The sequence below is a fragment of the Haliaeetus albicilla genome, chromosome 8 (genome assembly GCF_947461875.1).
Source record: "Haliaeetus albicilla chromosome 8, bHalAlb1.1, whole genome shotgun sequence".
NCBI classification, from domain to species: domain Eukaryota; kingdom Metazoa; phylum Chordata; class Aves; order Accipitriformes; family Accipitridae; genus Haliaeetus; species Haliaeetus albicilla.
Genome location: NC_091490.1, coordinates 3799932 through 3817860, shown reverse-complemented (window position 1 = coordinate 3817860; position 17929 = coordinate 3799932). Strand labels below are relative to the sequence as shown.

Below are 17929 nucleotides of genomic sequence, written 5' to 3'. Positions count from 1 at the left end.
CAGCCCAATTCCTCGCCTGCGCATCCCGGCCCTCCGCCGACCTGTCCCCCCACTATTTTTTGCCCTGCTTTTACCAGGCTGCGCACGCTGCCTTTGCTCTCTCAGTGGTACCACGGGGCTGCTCATTTGTCTGCTTCGCCCATAGACACCCAGCGCTGGAGGTTTTGGGGGGGATTTTGGAGGGAGCGCTCGCTTTCCCCTCCGGTTCAAGTTATTATCTCCCCTCGCTTTCCTCTTGCACTGTGTACTCTCAAGTACAATCAAGGCAGTCAAGAAAAGCAGCTGAAAACCACCTTTTGTACCCCAAACTCTGCAGAGCAAAGAGCCGGAGCCTCTGCAGCAATTTGCTGGCAGAGCAGCCCGTCCCGCCGGGACCCCTCGTCCCCATGGCCCCCCTCACGTAGCTCCAGTCGCTGCGTCGCTCCCCGCCGGCACGGGACGGGGAAGGAGAGTCCGGGGGGCAAACCCCCCGAGCGAGTGTGTGCGTGCGTGCGTGTACGTGTGTGCGCGCTCAGGCTGTCTCGCTGCAAATGGAGCTTGGGAGGCCCAGACCGGGGGTTGATTTTCTTTGGATGACTTTCGCCGATTGTCTAAAGCAATAAAAGTAAAGAAACTTTGGGGGAAACGGTGGTTGCGGGGAGATTATTTTTGCAGTCCTGGTGCAGGCAAAACTCCTGAGGCTTCAGGGGAGTTGCGCTCGCCTGAGGACTGCAGGAACTGGCTTAAATTGAATAAAACTGTAAGTACAGTATAGGGGACTGGGTAACAAGGAGTTCTGCAAAAGCAACAAAACCAGAGAGCACAATGAAGAATAGAGCGGGTTACGCTGCGGTGAAAGTATGTACTGGTTGTTATAACACCGTGCCTCTAGAATAAATTATGTCCCTTTAAAAAGTAATACTTTAACTGTGGAGCTATATAGAGACAATTAAGACGATATTGTTCTCCTCATTTCCCTCCCACCCCCCTTCCTCCCTCTCTCTGCAGTAGCTCTGTGGAAACTTTTAATGCTGCAGCTTGAAACTTGGGCCTCTGGGTCTAAAATGCCTGAGAAAGCACTGCGGGCTCTAACTGTAAAACATTCCTTCGGCGGGCCCTGGAAACAGGGCGCGCTGGCGCAGGCGAAGTTCAGAGGGATCACATGTAAATGAGGGCTGGCTGCAGACTCCCGAGGAGCGTTTTATTTCGCTTAAACCTGAACTTGAACTTGCAAACGCGCTGCCGGAGCCTGGGACGGGCAGACCGCGGACGCGAGGGGCTGGGAGCCGGGGGCTGCCACCGGCCCCGCACACCCACCGTCAGGGCTTGCGGGGTCCCCCGGCACCCACCAGCTTTGTGCCGTGTCCAGGGGCACAGGGAAACGGAGGACAACGCGGGCGCTGTAGTTTCGGGAACGGGCTTACGGCCGTTCCCGAAGGGCTCGCTTTTTTTCCTAGCAAAATGCCGGAAAGTCCCGTCGCAGCAGTGCGTCTGCCATCCCAGTTTCCACAGGAGTTTCCGGCGTGAAGTTATAAGCGGATCCAAGTCCCGATGCACACTTTATTTCATAAAAGGAAAGAAATAAGTGAGATTTAGCATAAGAAATATTGAAGTGTTGCACTCTCTAGCAAATCTAACTGTGCTTCCAGCAGAGGAAAATACAGGGCTGTCTAAAAAGCGAGGCATAAAGTGCAGAATTTAAAAACCCCTTTGCAGCATATTTACTTTTAAATTGCAATAGTAGACGTAAACCACGAAGCGGGTTTTAAAGTCGTCTTTTTGCTTCTTTGATAAAATACGTACTGCTGTTTTCTTCTTCCCTTGCAAAAGGCAATGTACGTACCAGGGGAGCAAGAGCCATGCCAGTGCCGGTGAGTGTCACCCAGGTGTGGTGGCAGAGGTGGCTGCTGGCCGGGCCACAGGCGTGCGGGCAGCTTCCTCCCCCGCCAAAGCTGTACTTGGCTGGTGGGTCATATTTTGGTCATTTCTGATTACTCCCGAACAATTTTGGCTATGTTTATAGCAAAACTTTGAAAGGATGAATGGGCGAAAAAAATTCTTTTTGGCAGTAACTCAGGAAATATCTACAAAGATGTCCTTTCTGGAGCAAGACATTATTTCAGGGTTTGTGTTAGGATCATTTTTATTCTGTGACAGTGCATAAAGAGACCGGGACAGAGCAATGAGGTCTGGCATAGCTAAAATCCCTTCTGTGTGTGTGAGGTTATATAGTTTATCAATGCAGAAACCACCACGGGCTTTGAAAAGTAAACAGCTGGCTTGGGTCTGTGTGCTGCACTTTGGAGTTGTCTGCTGGATTTAAATGGCTAGCCTGCGATTTTTGGAGTGGGGCAAATATATATAGTTTTTCTTTTAAACATGTCCAAAGGTTTTTGCAGCCATTTGTTTTCTTAGTTCCTTTATTTGTTACGATTTTCCTTTCTGTTTCATTTTGGTTTATTTTGCTTTTACAAACGTCTTCACTGCCACCAGCAAGTCTACAAATAAATAATAAAAAAAAAAGTTTCTATCCCAGTCAGAAAACCTTACGGCAGCGACAAATATCAGAGAAAGCCATCGTCTCTCTCAAAGATTTCATCTCACCATCCACTTAATCCGCTTGCTGTACCTCAGATCTCAAGTAACTTTCATACTGTGGGCTCACTTTAATGGATAGAATCTATTTTTCATGAAAAAAGCAGGAAATAAGCTGTCTTTCGTACAAAGATTTACAAAATGTAATCATTGTTGAAATATTCTCTTTGAACTGCCTTGTCCGCAGGGGTGTCTGGCTCCCAATACCCCCGTTTCTTTAGAACACCCTTACAAGTTCTTCTGGTAGATCAGGTACACTGGTGGTTCTGGTCTTTGATGTCTTGAATGAATGAAAGAAAAGCATAATAAAAGAGAGCTGTTGATCAAGCATAAAATACTCTTTAAGCTGACAGAATGGCAGAGTTAACACATTCTAAGCTGCTTTTAGGTTTTTCCTTTTTTCCTCACATTTTCCTGTGCTTTGTGTACAGTGGGGGTTTTTATTTTTTGAAAAGTCTCTGATCTATGTAGTATGCCGTCCTCTAACAAAAACCAAAATGGGATTGTTTCTCTCTCTTTCTCCCTTTCTTTTTCCTCTCTCTCTTTCACTCCACTATCTTTTTTTTTTTTTTTTTAAACAGCAAGGGTTACGGTTTAGCGTTACTGCAGTTAGCTTTCAGTGTACCACGCAAAGTTTAGAAGTTATTTTGCAGATTTCAAAGTCAATTTACTAACAAATAAATGAGCTTCTTTGCTTCGCTATTTAGAAAACTGGAGGAAAACTGTAACTCGCAAAATGTTCCCGAAGTAGAAGGAAGACCCTCTGTCTAAAAGTAAAATTGTAAACTGAAAGACGGACATAAAAATGACCTCATTGTGAGAGAACTTTCTTTTAGAGTCAGAGAAAAGGAAAAGTTTTCTTCCTGTAGATCTAATTTAGATCTTAAGTTCCCATACATTATTTATACATCATATTCAAAGTGCCAGCCTACTCTGCTTGCTGGATTACATTTCAAACATTTGCCATTGATAAGTCTTTGCTGTATTATATTCAGGCTAAATGCGAATATGTCATAGCGCAGTCAATCTTTAATCCGCTGAGCTTCAGGTTCGGGCGGCAGGGGGTCCCGCGCTCAGAGCATTGCTTTATACTTAAGAAACATCTGGGGCCAGCTGGGACACTTTACTGGAACATTCAGATGTCTGGAACAACAGCAGGAGTTGCTGTATGAGTGTGTTTTCATAGGTTTGGGAGGGCTTGGGGTGACTTAGTTAAAAACACTAGCTGTTCCCAACTTGAGGTTTGAACCCAAGCAGAAATCTTGCCTGAAGTGAGTTTGTTGGTCCCAGGAGAGAAGTGGTTTGGACTACTATACATTTTTAATAGTCAGCAGGCAGAAGTCCATACTACAAAATTATTGCACGTAATTTAATGCAGTTTGCCACAATTGGCATTCTCGCAAAAGCTATTGGATGCAGAGCTACTGTACACATCGCCTGGAGACTAGTGTCCCTCCCGGGACGGGCTTTATCTTCCTCGAGACAGTATAAATATGCTCACAGTGGGGCGTGGGACTCTCCTGGGTGCGGATGTTGGACAACCAGAAGATTCACTCACTGTTTTATGTCCCTTTGGGGAGGACCAACGTGCTACTTACGTCCCTTTCGGTATTTCATTTTGGAAAATATAATTACTAAATAATTAATCCTAGCTCTAAGAAAATCACTTCCATAGGCACAAAGGTGACCTTGTCTTTAATATTCACCTTTTGGTTTATGCAGTAGGATCAAATTCCATGCCTGGAGAAACTCTGGAGAAACCAATAGAAAAGTGGGACGAATCCAGACGTGGGGTAAACCAAAAGCAGTTGCTTTATCTGCAGGAGCCCTCCAGCCAGTCGCACCAGAAGCTGAAGTGCCGCTGCCTTCACTCACCCTGGCAGCCCTTCTGAAATTGCATCAAAGCCCCAGTTTTGGCCCCTTGCTTTCAAATGACCCACCGTGGGGAAGAGCCTTCCCGGGACCTCTCACAAGGGGATGTCTAAAGGACCGCTTTGCTGCCTAGCTGTTTACATTCTCATTTTATCTCTGCAACCAGAAGGACTCGTTACCCCGATTCACCTTCCCGGGGTTAATGTTTTTGATTGCCTTGAAGTTCTTGAGATGACTGAAATGTCATCCCCAAACAAAACAACTGAACTGATGCGCCGTGATGAATCCTCGCAGGTGCCCGACGGTCGTGGCTCGGGTTCAGCTCGGCTGCTCAAACAGCCGCTTTGCCGGCGAGCTCTTTAGTAAAGCTGCAGGGTTTTTTTTTTATTTAGGCTCTTATCAAAGGTGGATTTTCCCGCCCGGGCCCGTGCAGCGATAGCTTCCTGCAAGCGCAGCCGTGCCCGGGGCAGCAACGGCCGCAGCAGCGCGGCAGCCGCGTTTGAAGTCCCGATGGCACCGACCCATCCCGCTGCCAGGCAGCCGAACCGGGCTGAAACCTGAAGAAAATGGCTAGCGCAGACCGGGTCTTAGCCCTAAGTGGATTAGGTGAAGCAAAAGCTCCTATGTGTGGAGTCTGTCAGAGTTTCAAACGTGTGAATGTCCTTAAATAACCTACATCGCCCGGAGAAATAAGCCAACTGTCACACCCAGTTCTGGATTCCACATTAACAACCTCCTTCCGCAGCGTTAAACTTTGCCCTTGAGGACTTTTGTTTAACTTTTTAATTTGAAAAACAGATAGGGCCGCTTTACAACCCTCACTTTTTTGTGTGAGCTGAAAGGTCTCATTGTTAGGGCAGGAGATGTGCAGGTAGAAGTAAATTTAACAAGTTTGCATACGATTGTCTTTCTGGTTTAAAACACGTGAGCGGTGCTCCCGGTGAGGCTTGGGAGCCGGGGGTGAAACACGTCGTGCAGGAAGGCTGGTTTAAGAAGATTTTAATAAACAATGGGCCTGTTTCTGGGCTCCTGACGCAGGCAGAAACTGCTACTGGAGTCAATGAGGCACTTTCAGCTTTTCTCCTTTTAAATATCCTGAATCGCGGAGTGTTTCCTTGCTGTTCTTCCCATACAAAGGACCCGATTGTCAGAAGTGGCTTGAGGATTTTTGTGTGTCTCTGGTATCTGCAGAAGAGCATAAGAAACAAATAGACTTGCGCTATCAAAGAAACGTAATTGCCATTTCAGATTTCCTGTTTAGGATTCAGTCAAGTAGATATTGTTTATGGTTCATAAAACCTTACTACTGTGAGGATTCTCAGATACTGGCAGCACAGAGTTTCAACTTTCATGGTGCTGTAAATTAGGGGGGGAAAAAAACTGTGATAATACTCCTCCGAGAACAGTAAAATAGAGCTCTGCAATGGTTAAATGGAATTTTATAAGCACATTCGGTGTGGAACTGTTTTGCATTACATGAGTTGAATACCTTAGAGATGACACACATCTGCAGGCACTTTATTAAATCCTTAGTCAGCACTTTTCAACCTGATGAGATTACTTCTTCATTTGACTGGAGAAAGGGAAGCGAAGATCTCGTACCGGACTGCAGAATTCTTTCTGATGTTTCACCTTGAGCACTGGGGAAGGACAGCGAGATGCTCGGCAGGACAATACAGACCCGTAGTGGCACTGACAACTGCGTGGCAGTAATTTTACTGAGTAGGACCTTTAGCTCCGGTGTATTCATTTAGCTCTACGCTCGCTGAGAGAATAGTGCTGCAAAGTAAATAGAGGGGAAATAAAATACTGGCTCTTTTATGAAAACGTGCGGAGATAATATCATCCTAACCGTATTGTGATAGAGCACATGATTTAAAAGGAGATTTTAAATTAAGAAAGGCAATATGCCGTTCTCTGTCTGGGTGCAGTCGGATAGGTTACGGAATGTGAAGGGATGAAACGGGTAAGGTGGTTCGACGTGAGAGCACAGCCTGCACCACGTGGAGCAGTGCTCTGAAAGAAGTCCTAAAACACTTCAGCCGTCCGAACGTAGGGAATCCAGGCTTCTTTCTTCCCCTGTAAGCCCCCTAATCGTGAAAAAAAAACTTGACAGATCCCAACTATCGGGGCTCCGAAAGCCTAATACGCTTCCTAGGCGGTTTCATTTGAGGCGCGGAGGGCTCCTCTCCCCTCGCAGGGAAGTTTCACAGGTGCTTCAGGAGGACAATGGTGCTCTTCAGCCCTAATCCGGGAAGCCTTAGACGTGTATAGGAGGCTTGAGGGGGATATGAGATCTTAATATTAAAATGATTAGCAGAAAAGGAGGATCATTCTGTGTGTGCGTTTCAGCTGTAAGACGCTCTAAATTAAAACGGTATCCTGAGAGCGGTGCTGGTGGGACGTGATGGGTAAATGCGCTCTCTGTCTCGCTGTTCTGCTGCCTCAGCCCATAAAACATCTCATCCAAGCGGGGCTGCGGGAGCAGGCGACGCGGGATGCAGCTGTTGGCGAGGTGCTCGGAGTTGGGGTCCTGTAAAAGCAGCTTCTCAGCGAAGGCGGTGGAAGTTTAAAAAACAGCGGCGCGGTTTGGGTCGATCCTGTAAGGGTTAATTAAGTTCTTCATTGGTATTAGGGCCGAGCGGTGTCTGCAGGAGTCATATTGACACCCTAGTGCATGGTAACTCTACTCCTTTATTGACATGTTGCTAGTCAGGAGCACAATAGCACTCTGTGTCTGCAAATCATTGCTAAAATCATCTCAAGAAAAAAAAAAAAAGTTTGAAAGCCCAACGCTAGACAAAGGCCCCAGAGCTGCACTGCGCCGCTAAAAACTCCGGAGTCAGCAACTTCTATTGATTAAAAACTAACCTTTAAAGTAACTCGCAGAGTGTGTGGTTAGCATTTAAATTTAAACATGTCATGAGTTGATTTGTGTTACTGAATACCAACTCAGAAGGAGTTACATTCACATCAGATTTTTTTTTTTCTAATTCCCTTAAGCAGCTAAAGTATTTCATGAAATGTCAATAGGGCAGGGGAGAAAAAAAAGGTGTTTTGGAGGGAGGGGACTCGCGCCCAGCCTCGCCGTTTCTTTTCCCATGCAAATAGTCACCCCAAAAAGAAAAGTGTGGGGAGCGACACACAATAATTAGACCTTTGTCTAACTTTCCCAAGTGCCAGAGAAAGACAGATTAATTAAATATACAACAGTGTTGGTTTTTGGAGTGGGGGTCTCTCTTGCTGTGGAGGTCATAAATTAGGCAGAATAAATACTTCAATGTGTTTGCAGCGCGGCTGCTACGTCAGAGCGGCTGGCGGGCGGTGGGAGGGCGCAGCGCGGCTCTTGCTAATGATAGTCACGTCTGGGGCTGTCTGGTTGCCCCTAGCAACGAGACATGATGTAACACCAGGATGAACTTGAACTTGGGGGACTTGAAAAGGGAACAATAGACCAGAGCAATCAATAAAGCCTATTTCAGTGAAGGATTACAGAGCCGCTCTGGGGTAACCTTGTCTGCAAGGCGCAGGCTGAATAGCAAGATGCGTGAAGGAGCGCGGTGCCGTGGTTGGGGAGGGGGGGGGACGGACGGACGGACGGACGGACGGAGCGAGCGGCGCGGCGGCGGCGGCGCGCATCCCCTGCCGGCCGGGCCGGGGGGGAGCCCGGCCCCGGGGAGCGGAGCGCGGCCGCCGCCGGTCGGCACCGCCGGCCTCCTCCGGGGGCAGCCCCACCGCCGCGGCCGCAGCTCGCTCGCTTCTTCCCTTTTGGCCTTTTTTCCCCCCTTTTTTTGCCTTTCTTTTGCCTTTTTTTGCCTTCCCCCCCCCCCCTTTTTTGCCTTTTCCCCCCTTTTTTTGCCTTTTTCCCCCTTTTTTTGCCTTTTCCCCCCCTTGTTTGCCTTTTCCCCCCTTTTTTTGCCTTTTTCCCCCTTTTTTTGCCTTTTCCCCCCCTTTTTTGCCTTTTCCCCCCTTTTTTTGCCTTTCACCCCCCTTTTTTTTGCCTTTTTCCCCCCTTTTTTGCCTTTTTCCCCCCTTTTTTGCCTTCCCCCCCTTTTTTTGCCTTTTTCCCCCCTTTTTTGCCTTTTTCCCCCTTTCTTTGCCTTTTTACCCCTTCCCCCCCTTTTTCCCCTTTTCCCCCCTTTTTTTCCTTTTTCCCTTCCCCCCCCCCCCTTTTTTTTGCCTTTTTCCCCCTTCTTTCTTTAAACCCGCTTTCGAAGCCAAAGAGGAGTGGCGAGGCCAGCGCAGCTCCCACCATCCCCGGCCAGTGGGCCATGTGGCCAGGCCAGCGGCAATGGGAGCCAGTTGGACATCTGCGATATAGATTTGAACCATCGGCTCTGAATTTTTAACCCCTCTACTCCCTGCCGGGGACGGCCACGGTTCCCAGCCCGGCCAAAGACTGTCACGCTCAAACGACGAGCGTAAGGGACGACCCTGTGAAGTTTGGAAGAGTTCGCAGCCCGCGGTGGCCAGAGGTGCCTGCGGCACGGCCCGCGCTCGGCTGGCCCGCGCTCGGCTTCCCCGCGCCCGCCTAAAATCAATAGGGCCCTGCGAGCGGGGAGGGGAGCGGGACTTGGCAGCACTTCACAAATCCCGCCAGAACTTTTCTCTGTTTATGAACTTTACATATGAGAACTATTTTGTTTAATTGCAGCCTGCGTAAGTCTAAATATAAAATCTGTAGGCAATAGATGGAGCTGATAGGGGACCGGCATGTTTGTATTCAGAAGGGTGAGCGGAGGAAGAGTTAGTTAATGAGGTGTATTGGAAGCAGGACAACTTCTCCGATCGTGCTATTTGTTTTACCGGTTCCTACCTCCATGGCAAGACCACATAATCTCCCAGTCCCACATGAAGCTTGCCTCAGAGTCTTCTGTAAATGTTCATAAATCCACCCCGGGTTGATTATGCTATCAATCACGTCAGACGCTGAAAAGGAAGAGGAAAAAGTTGGTAAAACTTGTCGTCAGTTTATACGTGCACACGTATGCACCTCATATATTACGGGAGCCAAAGTAAAAACGTGGGGTATCAGCAACGGCCCTTTAATACCTGAATCTTTCTTGTTGTATTACTTTACTTCAGGCTAAATAGTTGCCGCTTGTTGCCGTATTCCCACAGCAATATGTCACTGCCAAGTAGCATCCCCCTGCGCGCACAATCCCAGGGCCTAACACTGCTCTTATTCATCCCGGGTTCAGGTTGGTCTGACCTCGCCGGGGCCGAGTCGGGTCTCCCCGGTGCGGTGGCACTGCCCCGACTCCAGCAGAGCCCACTCCAGCTTTCCGACGGTGTTTATTTTCCTATTGAGGAGCGAAATTGCTTTCTGTGCTCTGGGCATCTGCGCGGTTGGGTTAAGGGTGGCATTGTTGCGGAGCTGAAATCCCAGGGAATTCCCTCCCTTTGGGGGGAAGAAGGGGAAAAAAACCCCAATTTTCCCAAAGGAAAGCTATTAGTTGAGGTCCACCTTTTGCTTTGAAACGCAAGCACGGCCAGAGATAACGGGACCTTTTCGCCGATCCACTTTCCCCCAGATTTGCTTTATCCTGGCTTTTTTCTAGCGATCCACATTTCTCCTAAGAAAACAGCCCTGTTGTTGAATTTCTGTGCATCTGTTCCAGCGAGACAGTTGAAGCAGGGCAGTATAAAGCAACAGATGCTTATGCTGGCACATGCCTAAATACCCAAGAAAACCCCGACTGCAGGGTGATAAATGGCACAGAGAGGCGAATGTGTATCGCCTTTTCAGGGGATTAGACAAAAGTGAACTGGAGGGATCTTCAAGCCATAATCTATTAAAAAGATTGATAACTTGTAACGTGACATGACCCCCGCGTTCATCTGTAGCTATGTCCAGCGACTGTCGGTGGAAAAAAAAAAATATATTGATTCGTACAGTATTTTTAATTAAGCTTTGTAATTAGGTCGATTCGTCACGGTCTCAATTAGCCCCCCTCTTGGCGGAGGAGGCTGGCGGCGATGCCCAGAGCCCTTCGGGAAGCAGGGAAAGCGGGCGGCGGGGCTGACGCTTCTCCTCTCTCTTTTGCAGTCCTGGTACCTGGGATAAAAGTCTCCGCTTCCCACCACCCACCGGACAGACCACCAGACCCCTTCCCACCTCTGTAACACGGAAGCAGCAGCAACGCAGCGCAGCGACTTCACATCGGCGGAAGGGGAGGCGAGCAGACACCGACAGCAAACTAGTACATGGAAATGGCAAACGTTATGGTTGAATGGCAAAGGCCGTAACTTTTTCGAGATTTTATTTTTTTTTTTTTTTTTTTAGACAACTTAGGACTGTTGTAATTTCTCATATGGTGCTGGAAATGGTTGGGCTTCATAACTTTTGAAGTGTTTCATTGGTAGTGTAAGCGTTAGGTGACACTGAGTAGAACTAGCCTCTGCTGCTGCTTACCAACTCGCTGTTGTAACACACTTTCCATATGGAGCCTAACTGTTTTACAGTATCCTCATCGATTTTTCCCATACAGGTGTGAGACTTCTTGAGAAATCATGAAACACACTTAAACTATAACTTTTGTAGTAGCTGAATTCTGCAATATATAACTTACCGGACAGACATAGAGCATGTTTTTCTGTAACATATCGGAAAAAAAATTGCAGGTTTTTTTTTTGTTGGGGTTTTTTTTTTTGGTTTTTTTTTTTTTTTTTTACAGTCGGCACTTAGATACGTAACATGAACCATAAGAGCATTGTCAACAATTTTTTTCCACTCAATTGCAGAGCAATTTAAAACATCGAACTACTACTATTCACTAAAAAAAAAAAAAGAAAAAAAAAGAAAAAAAGTTTGAAATGCTGCACTTACATTTAAAAAAAAAACATTTTTCAACAATTTTCAACAATTACACAAAAATTCACGCAGAAATGGGGAAGTTGGTCTGTTTTGACAGAAACTGACAGGAATCAATCAAAACAATCGAATTTTGAATTGAGTAAAGTGCAATTTCATTGGATAGCTAAATATCTTTGTAAGATAGAGATTGTTGAAAATTCTATTTTTGTTTTCCAAGTCCTTCCACCCCAGGACTCTAAATTATTGGGGTAAAAAACAGCCTTGCAAGAAAAAGGGGAGCTATTTTTGCTTTTTATGTTTTTTATTGTTGAACTTGTATCCCTTTAAAACTGAAGGAAAATTAAAAAAAAAAAAAAACAAATCTAATGGTGCTTTTACCACAATATGTTAACTACATTAAATGCTAATTAATCATTTTCTGTTATCAAAGCACATAACTAAAATGAAATCATAATATCTGTTAATTTTATAAGCTAAAAGTCACTATAATGGATTATGCCAATTCTGACAAATTTTACGTGTTTCCGGCAATATAGGGTTTATCAGTTCTCAAACACCTTGGGAATAAGAGAGAACGGTCCAGAAAGTAAAACACCTTCGTGTCCCTGAACTGGTACATTTTCTGGACTGCGAAGAAAACATTACAGAAACGAATGATGCTGATCTTACAACTTATGCCAGTTCAAAGCAAGGGCACTTGCTGAAGAAGAAAAAAAGAAAAAAAAAAAAAAAAACACAAAAAAGTTTGGACCCCAAACGTCCTGTATCTTATGTACAAAAAAAAGGAAAAAAAAAGAAAAAAAAAAAAGAGTGCAAGTGATTTTTTCTATCAGACAGCGGAGCACCCCTTTGCTTCACATGCAACTTTAAGAAGGTTTCCTATACTATACATATATATACGTTCTGGTTGGCGAGTCCAGCTAATCAGAGAAAGTCTCTGCATGTTCTAGTGTTAGTAACTAATTTTTATATAGTTAATGTAGGGTAAAGTAGAGTGCATTAAGACACAATATTGTAATCCCTATTCCAGGCACTTGCCTTTAAACTATGTTTGTTCGACCCTTCAGAAGGGTTTCTACTACTGTCCTATACAATCAAGTAACTGAAATTCTTGGGAAGACACTTTGCTCCTCATCTTTTCCCTGAAACAATGTTTTGTTTTGTTTTCTTAATTTGCACGAAACAAAAAAAAAAATTCCATATCAATGTGCCTTGCCCTGGATAGCGATTATTTGTGGAATTGTTGCACATGTTCCTATATTGAAAGGGGTTTTTCCCTAGTCAAGCATTTGGAGACACTTTTTGTAAATGTGACTTTTATGTCAGCCATTGTCAGTTTCAACATCTAGAATTAAATAGGATGTTAGTTGTTCCGCAGATAGGAGTAGTGTTTATTGTCCTGTATGGTCAGTGGCAGTGCTATTCTGAGATCTGTAGATGCTAGATTATCAGTATTTTTGGATGTTGCTGCATTTTACATTTTATTTGGAGTCTTCCTTTTTGTTTTGTTTTCTCCCAGATATATGAAAATATGCAATACCTGCTTATATCATGTAGAAAAGCTTAGCAATTATTAATTTTTCTTTTAATTTTTTTTTATTTGACCAAAGTTGGTGCTGCACTTGACGCAGTGTGTTTTAGGTGTTTGTCTTTGTACTTTTGTGATTTTGAATGCACATGCAGGAAGGGCTCTTCTTAGAGAAGCAGTCAAACTGTGAAGCACTAAGCTGAACCCTGCTTCAAGCAATTTTTGTTTTACAACTGTTCCTTTCACAAGCAAGCCTTAAAAAAAAAAAAACTTCCTTTTTCTTCAGATCCCACACCCATTTTTATTAGCAGACTGCAATCAATCCACATTCAATAAAAGTATATAATGCCCATTTTTATATGCACGTTTTTAAACTTCCAAGTTCTGAAAATTGTTTACTGGTTATTCTCTATTTAAGGAAAAAATAAAATGTTTTGGATTTTCATATGTGTCTGATAAGTGGTTGAGTAGTCATTTTGCTCTATTGTATTGTGTGATTGTTAGTATATGGTATCACATCCTCTAGCCAGCATCCTTTGCCTTCCCTATAGCACTTAGCTGGGCATTACTTTATTAAGACATATGTGCACTAAAAAAAAAAATAGCAGCTTTCAGTGCTTCACAGTGAAGGGAAAAAAGCCTAGACAAACATTTTGTCAGAACCTTGCTATGAGACAAGGTATTACCAGTAAATTGGTTGTATATACAATAAAATTGCACCCTTTTTTAAACAAAACAAACTAAGCAATAGTTTGGGCAGTTAGTTGTTTTTAGTGAGCATGTTGTAGTCATGGCTGCAAAGAGAGAGAATTAAACTGCCCACTCAGAAGATATGTAATTTGTATGTTGTATAGTTTTATTGATTACACTGATTTATTCTACCCTATTTTATAATGCAGGACTTTTGTAATGTTGTTTAAATGAGGAAAAATTTCTGTCAAATTAGCTTAGTGGAATTTCTGATTGTTCGTTATAAAGGCAGCGTTCATAGAATTGCTTTTTTTTTTTTTTTTTTCCTTTGGGAACTGGATTTAAGTTAAAAACTTTCCCGTTTCCTTTTTGTATGTATTTAAATACAGTTATTTTTCTTCTCTCAATGGTATAGCATATTCCTATGCTTGAGAAGTATAGGCTACTGAAGAACCATTGTAAATGGACATTACAGGTATGCTGTATTTTTGAAGGTATTTTGTCATATTAAGTTTGATGACGCTAAAGTTAGGGAACTCTGAGCAGAATTGCGAGAAAAAAAAATGTTTTAAAGGCTTTAAAACATTAGGTAGGCGGTCAAGGGTGTTAACCAACAGGGGTTGTAAAGTATTACACACTAAATTAAATTTTCGTTCACCTTACTCTCACGCAGAAAACCCAGCAGTTCCGTTCTGTGCAGGTGTAGAGAACAAACAGTGTTTTAGTCCTCCAAGTCAAGCCAGGAGTGGGGAGCCGAGCCGGAGGGGTCCCGCTGGGGTGTGCGGGCTGCGGGCAGGAGTCGGGCCGGCGGCCGGAGCCCCCGACTCCGCGTCGGGTTACGTTCCCGCTCCCCTCCGAGTCGCTCCGGCCGTCCTTTTGGAGTCTCGCGAACAACTTTTTTCTCCCCGTCTCCTTCTCTCCAGAAACCGTCAGACGCACAAATACTCTGACCTGTATCCACCCCCCCACCCATCCAAATTTAAAGCCCTAGAACTGGCTTAGCGCGAATTGACTTTTTCTCAAGTTAATTCCTTTCCTTTTTTCCTCTTTTTTTCGAGCGAGGGCACTTGCTTTTATCATGCCGCACACCCCAGCAATGCCATTATTATTTATTCTTCTTCCTTTATAATAAAAACTTTCGGGCTTCGAGTTTAGGCAGCCATGGTACACTTTGTCTCTGTTGCTTGTTCCCCCTCCCCTTAAGGTCGAAGGGGAAAAGAAACACCAAGTTTTCTCAACTCCACAGTATTCAGTCAGCCCACAGGAATATGCAAAATCCCTCTAACATTTTTTTTTTCTTTCTCTAGTTCTCTTTGTTCCGTATATTTGCAGCTTTGTAGTAACAGTGTTATAAAATATTTACTGTACAAAAATACAAAAAAACCCAGATACATAGCCTAAAACAGTTTTTTTTTCCTTGTGGTGAATTTTTTTTTAAGAATGTCAGTTAATATTGTACTTTGCATTGTGTCTCTGGAAATATCTTTTTTTTTTTTTTTTTTTTTTTTTTGGTAGAAGGCCTCCATCGAACAAAATTAAAACCATAACCGGCATGACAATGTAAGGAGAGCTTCAATGGCACCTAAACAATAAATAAATAACAAAATAAACCTCATGAGGTCTGTCGGAGGCAGGTCTTGTGAAGTTAACACTGCCTGCTAGGCAGGATTTTCATTAAATCAAGCTTACAATGCCAATTTTGTCTTGAAGTCAATGCATGTATTACTGTTTGACAGTAAACCCAGCTATGCCATCATCAAGTCCAAGGCTGCGCAATAGTCTAATTAGTATCGAGTACATTTTCCTTTTATTTTTTCCAATAAAAAAGCAGTGGGATGAAAATTGCTTTGATATATAGCAGGTAACATTGAAGCTATTCCATAGCACTTAACTGTAGTGAATACTGTGTCACCAATTCTGAAATCAATTTAATGTTTAATGCAAATCCATTACATGGTGCTATTACAGGCTGGCAAAATGATTTACAAAAATGTGACAACTTGGGCTCAATTCACTCTGCTTTCCAACAATGTAAATGCATAGCAGTGTTTATCTGCATGAAAACTATGCACTAATCTATCTGAAAAAAAAAAGAAAAGAATATATCAACTTTGGTATCTACTTTCCGTTTACTTCGATCCTTGCCTTTTCGGTCATTGTTATAATGCCAGCTTTAGGACAGAAAGAATTATAAGAAAACCAGCATAATACCTGATATATTAAAATGTAGTGCCTGTGAAATCTGTATTATATTGCTCTTCTGAAGTAAGATTTTTCTACACCGGTAGCCTTCGCTGTCTGTCAGAACCTTCTGATATAGGTGATGTAAAATAACCGTACAATATTAATGCATGCTATTCCATAATGCTTAGTAGCTGTATGAATATTACTCAAAGTTATGTTAGTCTTTTTTTCTGACTTGGTTCTTGTCAGATAGGTTTAAAGATATTTCACTGAGAACGCAAATTCTGTCTTTTCTTGATTTGGGGTGTTTTCAGTATTTTGGAGGTATACATTTACTTAAATTCAGTATTACTTGTGTTTTGGGTTTTTTTTCTTTTTTTTCTTTTTTTTTCCTTTTCTTTTCTTTTTTTTTTTTTTTTTTTTTTTTTTTCCCCCTAGAGGGCAGGACATGGTGTTTGAGACCAGAAATCCGTGCCTGGTAAGATTTTCGTCTCGAAAAGCTACCCTAAGAATTCAGAGAGCTTGCTCTGAAGAACAGGTGCATAAAGTTCAAATTTAAGGGACAGTCCTTTAAACCCACAAACAAGATTGAGCTCATGTTGCGAGAGATTTCTTAATGGGCAGCGGTTAACCAGGTACCCATGCTTGACCCTTCTTCACACCAGACTTCCTCATATAGAAAGAAAAAAACCCTTTAAAAAAAAAAAAAAGAAAAAAAGAAAAAAAAAACCTCATGTGGTTGTTTAGTTTCATGCACAGTTGCAATATTTTTCTTCAAACAAACTCTGTACAAACTTTGGGCCCGATTCATAAAAGCTCCTTTGCTATTAACACGGGAGGCTGGTGGGCTTTTCTCGTCCAAATTGAGGATGGCTTTCTTCCCCAGCGCACGCTTTGGCGAGCCCCGCTTTCCTCGGCACGCGCGCCCGCTGGCTTTCCTCTGCCTCCCCTTCCCCTCTCCGCCTCCCCTAACCCCACCGGAGAAGAGGAATCGATGGGAAGGGGCCGCGGAGGAGGCGAGGCAGCGCAGGACCATGCTCCGACACCCCAGAGGCGCAGGCTGGCGGGAGAAAAGGGGGAGACAGGGGAGAGGACGACTCCGTGCCGCGCTCTGGCCGATGCCGGGGGTCTGTAACGCGGTGGTACGAGGCTGCTCGGTTACAAACGAGATCTTGTCCGTACCGGCGGGAAAAAATGATGCTAAGATCGCTACCTCTCAGCTCTAGCGAAAAACCTTCGTCAAGGCAAATGCTTGTACACAGTCTGAACTTTTGTACTTTGTACGCTTTTTTTTTTTAGGGAAGACTATTTTCCACTTAGTTAATCTTCTATGCTCGAGCATGAACAAAAACAATTGTGTTGGGTGAAATTCCCCCCCCTTTTTTATCTGCATCCACAAATTAATATGGGGGGGGGGGGGGAAGAAGATGAGTTTCTAGACGGAGCATGGTAGGAAGAGAGTGCCCGGCTTGGCATCTGCCGCCGCCGCCGCTTGTTCTTGCTGCCGGCGCCCTGCGCCTGCTGCCTTGGGGAAAGGTCTGCAAAATTCTTTGCTTTGGAAATACAATCAAGGAGAAATCTCCATTTTGGCAGGCTGTGCGGTTTCTCCGCACGGCTGAGCTCTGACCTGGCCCTGCCCTGCTGCCTGAGACTGGCCCAGCCAAGTCCCTCAGCATCAATTTGAAATTCGGGGCGCTAAAATTTCCACCGGCCGTGTGAAAGATCTGCTGCAAATTCACTTGACACCCGTGTTAATACCATGTCGTGTTCATTTTTTTTATGAGTCAGGCCCCTCGTGCCTCTAGTATACTTGTATTGACTCTCATAGTTACCATTTTAGTTTTACTGTGTTCTGTGAAAAAAATTGTAATTGGTTGAGAATCACTGTGGGCATCCATTCTTATTCAACTAAGTCTCCGCAGGTTTTTTGAGCTGGTGTGGATTAGTTTAACTCTTGTATTCAACCATTAGTGCTACCACCTTCTCACATTACAATACAATTACTGGAAGCAAGTACTGCATTTCCTATGCAACAAAAAAGGAAAATAAAAAATTGCTAATGCTAACAGGCTGTGTTGTTATTTACTTTCAGCTGGGCACGGGGGGGGGATGCGGCCGTAGGGCCACGGGCATCAGCACTGAGCGTTCTGGGTGCGCGGCGCTGGGGCCGGCGCTGGCCCGACGACCTGGGCAAGGGTTGGGGCTTCCCAGGCAGTAGCTTCATTCCAAATCACGGGGTTATTTGGTTAAATTGAGTCACTGTC

At 44.3% G+C, this 17929-nt stretch overlaps 1 protein-coding gene across 14 annotated transcripts in view; it reads left to right on the top strand.

Moving 5' to 3' along the window:
• NFIA (nuclear factor I A) overlaps nt 1-17731 on the top strand; it is a 360757-nt gene extending 343026 nt beyond the window's left edge. For all 14 annotated transcript variants that reach the window (XM_069788571.1, XM_069788580.1, XM_069788575.1 and 11 more), the window contains one exon: nt 10496-17731. In XM_069788571.1, coding sequence (XP_069644672.1) covers nt 10496-10513 — 18 coding nt within the window. In that variant the 3' untranslated portion in view covers nt 10514-17731. The remainder of the gene's footprint in view (nt 1-10495) is intronic.
• Nucleotides 17732-17929: the final 198 nt, after the last annotated feature.